This window comes from Pollicipes pollicipes, unplaced genomic scaffold (genome assembly GCF_011947565.3).
Source record: "Pollicipes pollicipes isolate AB1234 unplaced genomic scaffold, Ppol_2.1 Scaffold_7262;HRSCAF=8765_pilon_pilon_pilon, whole genome shotgun sequence".
NCBI classification, from domain to species: domain Eukaryota; kingdom Metazoa; phylum Arthropoda; class Thecostraca; order Pollicipedomorpha; family Pollicipedidae; genus Pollicipes; species Pollicipes pollicipes.
Genome location: NW_023597055.1, coordinates 2,655,205 through 2,661,145, shown reverse-complemented (window position 1 = coordinate 2,661,145; position 5,941 = coordinate 2,655,205). Strand labels below are relative to the sequence as shown.

General features: G+C 61.9%; 1 protein-coding gene across 1 annotated transcript in view; it reads right to left on the bottom strand.

Annotated features, from left to right (window-relative positions):
• Nucleotides 1-764: 764 nt before the first annotated feature.
• Nucleotides 765-5,941, bottom strand: part of LOC119114071 (uncharacterized) — a 7,915-nt gene continuing 2,738 nt past the window's right edge. The window contains exons 2-9 of the mRNA XM_037238294.1: nucleotides 5,649-5,810; nucleotides 5,005-5,228; nucleotides 4,640-4,776; nucleotides 4,179-4,354; nucleotides 3,511-3,632; nucleotides 2,409-2,564; nucleotides 1,667-1,790; nucleotides 765-841 (exon numbers count right to left, since the gene is read on the bottom strand). Of these exons, the coding sequence (XP_037094189.1) occupies nucleotides 765-841; nucleotides 1,667-1,790; nucleotides 2,409-2,564; nucleotides 3,511-3,632; nucleotides 4,179-4,354; nucleotides 4,640-4,776; nucleotides 5,005-5,228; nucleotides 5,649-5,810 (1,178 nt within the window). The remainder of the gene's footprint in view (nucleotides 842-1,666; nucleotides 1,791-2,408; nucleotides 2,565-3,510; nucleotides 3,633-4,178; nucleotides 4,355-4,639; nucleotides 4,777-5,004; nucleotides 5,229-5,648; nucleotides 5,811-5,941) is intronic.

The window sequence follows — 5,941 nt, the reverse complement described above, 5'->3', positions numbered from 1 at the left end:
TTGCCCCTGAGTTGATTAGGTCCTATATGTCGGTCAGGTACCGCCAGTAGCGCACAGTTGGCTCCGTGGCGGCATACACCTGAAGGTTCATTTACCAAGCAGGAAAAAGCCGAGTCAAGCGTTTTACACTGGCCGGTACCCCCCCGCATCTATCAGGGGCCCACAGTGCTCCACATGAGGTGTGTTCGCAGGGACCCCGAGTCGAAAAAGGGCGGTGTTCGAGGAGGCCCGGAAAGCTTGGAGGGCCCACCAGGACCGACGATCAAGGACCCGATTTGAGGGCATAGGGGCTTAAAGAGCTGGCTGTAGGTCACATAAGGAATCGCGCCCGGAGATTTGCGACCGGAACTCTCAGTTCACAGCATCATCCACGCGTATTTTTACCACAGGGCGGCTAAAGCGGAGACCCAGCGGAAAGAACAGACGATCAAGGGCCAAGTGTGATGTATTTCGTTAGTGTTAGTCAATTAACGGCCTCGCTGACACCGCCAAACCTGATTCAGCGGGCCGTCGTTGCTTGCACGCATTGGTCCGTCTGGACGATTATTCATTTCAGTTATTCCTGAGCGGCGCGCAGCAATGTCCACATCACTGCTTTTTTCGCTGGGGCAAATGCAGGGCTGCGAAGTTTGTGTGGTCCGGTTACTGTCTCTTAAACCATTGTGGGGGCCACATCACACTTGGAAGCCGGCTCAGAGTAAATATTCTCCTTCGCGGGCACTCTGACAATGCTGACGTTCGAATTCGTCACGATCGCGTCACCATCACGACGTGGCGCGCAGGCGCAGCGGAGACTGCCGGCACTGAAGCTTCGGCGCACGTCCGCGCGGCGGCGTTTCAGCTGGCGCGCGGTGCAGCGTCCGCGCGGCGCCGTGACCGCTCGCTCCACCGGCCCAACTGCCGGCAGCCAGCCCGCTCGCCCCACGCAGCCGGCGGAGCCATCTGTCGGCGACCAGGCACACTGGAGATGCGCGACGGTTCCGCCCTCGCAGCCGTGGCGCGGCTCCAGCCGGGATGCCATCAACTGATAATCGGTTTGCGGGACTGGCGGCGACTTCAGCTGCTGGCGTCGACGCACGTTCAGCACGCAGACGAAGCAGCCGAGCAGCAGCAGCAGGCCAGCGCGGCGATCAGTGATCCCAGCAGGAAGGCGGGGCAGCCGGCGGCCGGCGGCGGCGGCGGCGGCGGCATCGGCGGTGGCAGCTGCGGGCGCACTGGAACACGGCCGGCCGCGTCACGACACCCGTCACGGAGTCACCACAGACGTCACAGATATCACGCGGCCCGTGAGGCCCTCGTCATGTGACCTGGCGCATACGTGACGTCGCTTATCTCTGACATCACATCACCACTCCTCATGTGGTTATTCCTAAGTCATCTAATCGCTGATAGACACGACATCCTAACCGTAAAAAGATCTCATCACCTTCTCTGTCTCCCGGCCATATCAAAGATCCTTGTACGTTTTCAATGATTTATTGTTTCCTGAATCCTTCCCCTTATGGGAACAGAAAATTTGCGATACGGTGTCTAACCGCGCAGAACGTCTCACGGATCGAGCACCATGCCTCGCCGTATCGTTCAAGGTGATAGCCGGCCACCGGCCGTGACGTCACAGGTTCGGACCATACCCGGGGTGGGCCTGGTCGCGGCGGCGGACACTGACCTGGTGGGACGTCCGGCAACAGCACGCTGAAGGCCAGGTCACGCCGCCAGTCGGTGCTGTTGCTGACCCGGGCCTCACGGCGGCGGCGGCGCCCGTAGCCCTGCCCTCCGTCCGGACAGGCCGTCTGAGGGCATCGGTCAGGTCAGGTCAGGTCAGGTCAGGTTAGGTCAGGTTGGTCAGATCAGGCCAGGTCAGGTAAGGTCAGGTTAGGTCAAGTCAGGTTAGATCAGGTTAGCTCAGGTTGGTCAGGTCATGTTAAGGCAGGTCGGGTTACGTCAGGTCAGGTCAGGTCATGACAGGTTGATCAGGTCAGACAACACCCACGTCTGTCTGTGGTAAGAGGGCTGAATCGTCGCACATCAGCGTCCACGTATGCCAAGCTGGGCACATGGAGAGGGTCGGCCAGCTCCAGCATCTCCCCACAGATCGCTCCGACCAGTTTGGTCAATATTCATGGACGTCGGCTGAGGTAAGATCAGCACGAGTGTGGTTGACACACCAAACGCAGAATGTACCTTGCACTGCGTTGTGTGCATGGGTGGAGAATACTGCACCGCGACGGCCACCATAGCTTTCACTGAAATGCTTACGACCACGATTTTCCAGTGGAAAAGCACCTCGTCTGGAGGTTTTCCGACAGCTTTTCCAGCTTTGCCACTCAGCACTCTCCACCCTTCATTGCGTGGGGCACCCTCTCCTCCCCTCCGCTCCAGGAGGAGCACCCCCCCCCCCCCCTCCGCACCGGGGCACAGTCGATGGCCTCGACGCAGCCTGTGACGCCGGCCGACACCTGCAGCCGGTCCCCGGACCCCATGCCCTGGAAGGCGAACACGCGGAAGGCGAAGTTGCTGATCAGCTGGTTCTGCTGGTGGCGAGTCGGCTGGGCCGGCGCCACGATCTGAAATGAGAGCGGTCAGCGGCGCTGGTGCCACGGCGTCGGGACGGCGGCAGGAGAACTGCGGGTCAACAGTTCTCAGGCAGAGCTGCCGCCGGACAGCGGCAGAACAGCGGGTCAACAGTTCTCAGGCAGAGCTGCCGGCGGACGGCGGCAGGGGAACAGCGGGGTCAACAGCGCCCAGGCAGAGCTGGCGTCGGGACAGCGGCGGGGAACAGCGGGTCAACAGCACCCAGGCAGAGCTGCCGGCGGACGGCGGCAGGGGAACAGCGGGGTCAACAGCACTCAGGCAGAGCTGCCGGCGGACGGCGGCAGAACAGCGGGGTCAACAGCACCCAGGCAGAGCTGCCGGCGAACGGCGACAGAACAGCGGGGTCAACAGCACTCGGGCAGAGCTGCCGGCGGACAGCGGCAGGGGAACAGCGGGGTCAACAGCACCCAGGCAGAGCTGCTGGCGGACGGCAGCAGGGGAACAGCGGGGTATACAGCACCCAGGCAGAGCTGCCGGCGGACGGCGACAGAACAGCGGGGTCAACAACACTCAGGCAGAGCTGTCGGCGGACGGCGGCAGGGGAACAGCGGGGTCAACAGCACCCAGGCAGAGCTGCTGGCGGACGGCAGCAGGGGAACAGCGGGGCCAACAGCACCCAGGCAGAGCTGCCGGCGGAACAGGAAACCACCGACAACGCATCAGACCACCGCCCATGGCGTGGTGTGCCGGTGAACGTTAGACGCCGTTAAACGTTAAATTGTTGAAGTCAAATCGTCAAAGCTAAATCGTTAACGTTAAATCGTTCACGCTAAATCGTTAAAGTTAAGCCGTTAACGTGCGTCGCGAACGCTAAATGTCAACGTTAAATCCACACCGCGCGTCGCATCTGACCATGGACACCATTTTGGACGTGCCGCGGGACCCCGACGAAACTACGAGCGCCCCTGGCGGCGGTACCTTGAACTCCGGGTTGCGACAGCCGCTGCTGAGGACGAGAGATACGCTGTCGGCCGTCTGGGCCACGCCGTCGGCGGTCACACGCTGCAGAAGCACGTCCGTCAGGCGGCTGAACCTCCAGCCTGCCGGCACGGCAAGGTCACGGGGTCAGGTCAGGTCAGGTCAGGTCACGACAGGTGCGGCCACCAGTAGCTGAGACATGCACGGGCTCGGGGTGGATGGGGGCGTGTCCACTCCTTCACTGGACACCTCACAGGTTCGGGGCAGGAGGGTAGCCCTCTTAAGCACCTTGCGGAGCAGGTAAATATATATATATATATATATATATATATATATATATATATATATATATCTCTCTCTCTCTCTCTCTCTCTCTCTCTCTCTCTCTCTCTCTCTCTCTCTCTCTCTCTCTCTCTCTCTCTCTCTCTCTCTTTCTATCTAGTGTATACATAGAATATATACATGCCAGCATTCGGCGCAAGCCACACCCACCCTTACTGCCCTTGCCATCTCCACTATTCATTAGGGTCATAAACGACAACAGGTGGTCCGTGTGTCCGGGGTAACACCCGGCCTGTGTGTCCTGGGTAACACCCGGTCTGTGTGTCCGGGGTAACACCCGGTCTGTGTGTCCTGGGTAACGCCGGGTCCGCGTGATCGGCACTGACCATCGTCGCTGCGGATAATGGCCCGCAGGTGGAGCTCCTCCCCGAGCGTGACGGCGTCGCCGGCCTGCACCACGGTGGAGAAGATGCCGGTGCCGGGCGTACGCCGGAACAGGGCGATCTCGCACTCAAACTGCTGCTCGCCGCCGCTGAACAGGGCCGGCGACTGCAGCTCGAGGCTGGCCGACGTGGCAGGCACCGCGCGGTGTCAGTGTGGCGGATACCTCAGTGAGTGTTGCAGACACGTGACATGTCGGCACGGCAGACACCAGCAGACAGCGTCAACACGGCGGATAGCACAGACACAGCGCGCCGTCCGCCGGCCAGGCAGATGCGGCAGACAGCACGTGTGGAACAGCGTGCCGCCATTACAGCGGATGTCACACAGGAGACAGCAGGCTCGGGCCATCCCACACAGCAGACACAGCAGATGTGACGTCAGTATGACGTCGCCGCCGCCTCACCCGACGGTCGGGACGGCCAGCTGTTTGCCGCGGGTCTGCGTGGGGTCCTGAGGCCGGCACTGGATCTGGATTACGTCATCCTCGGGCAGTCGAATCCCGGCGATCACCGGGAACCGGATTGTCAGGCAGAGCCAGCGCTGTCGGCAGCAGCGACGTCGTCAAAACAGTCGGCTGACGCGGGCGGACTCCGCCGGTCACACCAACACAGCAGCCACCACGACAACCGTCCGCGACAACAGCTGCTGCTGTGGATCTGGCGCAGATACAAGCAGCCTTCCCTCAGCCGCCGATGAGGCAGCGGCTCACTGCCCCCTGCCAATGACGCCTCATACGGGGATCGACGGTGCCGGCAGAGTCACTCTTACCTCGCCGCTGGGCTGGACGCAGCTCTCCACGCCGCAGGCCTCCAGGTTGGTGACACTCAGCGTCAGCAGCCGGTCCTCCTCCGCCGACGTCAGCGTGCACACCGATGACGTCAGCGGGTTGACAGCCGGCCGCAGCGCCAGCACAGGTGGCGCCACCAGCGGACGGCGCAGGCGCAGGCGCGCCGTCAGCTGCTCCCGAGAGGTGCTCTGCAAGCAGCGGATGTCTGCCGCGCGAAGGGCGTCCGGTTAGGCGTCTGGTGTGGGATGGTGCCGGCCAGGGCTGGTGCCGGTTCAGGGCTGGTGCGAGTCAGGGCAACGCGTGGGCGGTGGGGGCATGCTGGTGCGGGTTGAGGACGGAGGGGGTCCTCTGCACGAGGTGATGCGTGGGTTCTCCAGTCCGGTAGCGTCGGCCCATTCCTTATGCGCTCAGTTTGGTGTTGCGAAGACAGAGGACGGATGTCCCCGAGGACGAAAAGCTGTGATGTCTGGGTGGGAGGGGGGACGGGGGCTCCTTGAATGGCGTCGAGCACGGCTCGGTCTGTGCGAGACTATTCAGCTCTTTCGCACTTTTTGCGTCAGCATGCCTTACTTCACCCACACACGAGTTACCGTGGCACAGCCGTAGCTGCGCGCCTCACACGTACTCGAGGCCTGGACGTTGCCCTGGCTCGGCGCCTCTGTGGGTGGCGGCGCCGGTGGCGATATCGTAGGTGGCGCTGTTGTCGGGACGGGTCCAGGTGGCGCTACCTCCGGGGGACTGGGAGGGTTCACATTCGCATTGGCGAACGCCAGCTCTTGCAGCAGAGCTGAAACAATATCAGCGGTAACGAGATTCCCCTCTTTACAGATTTACTGCAGCTGCCGGCAAGAATAAGTACGTACTGCAATAATCGATCGTTGCATGCGTTCGCGCGTTTCGCACGTTGTGGGTCGGGTC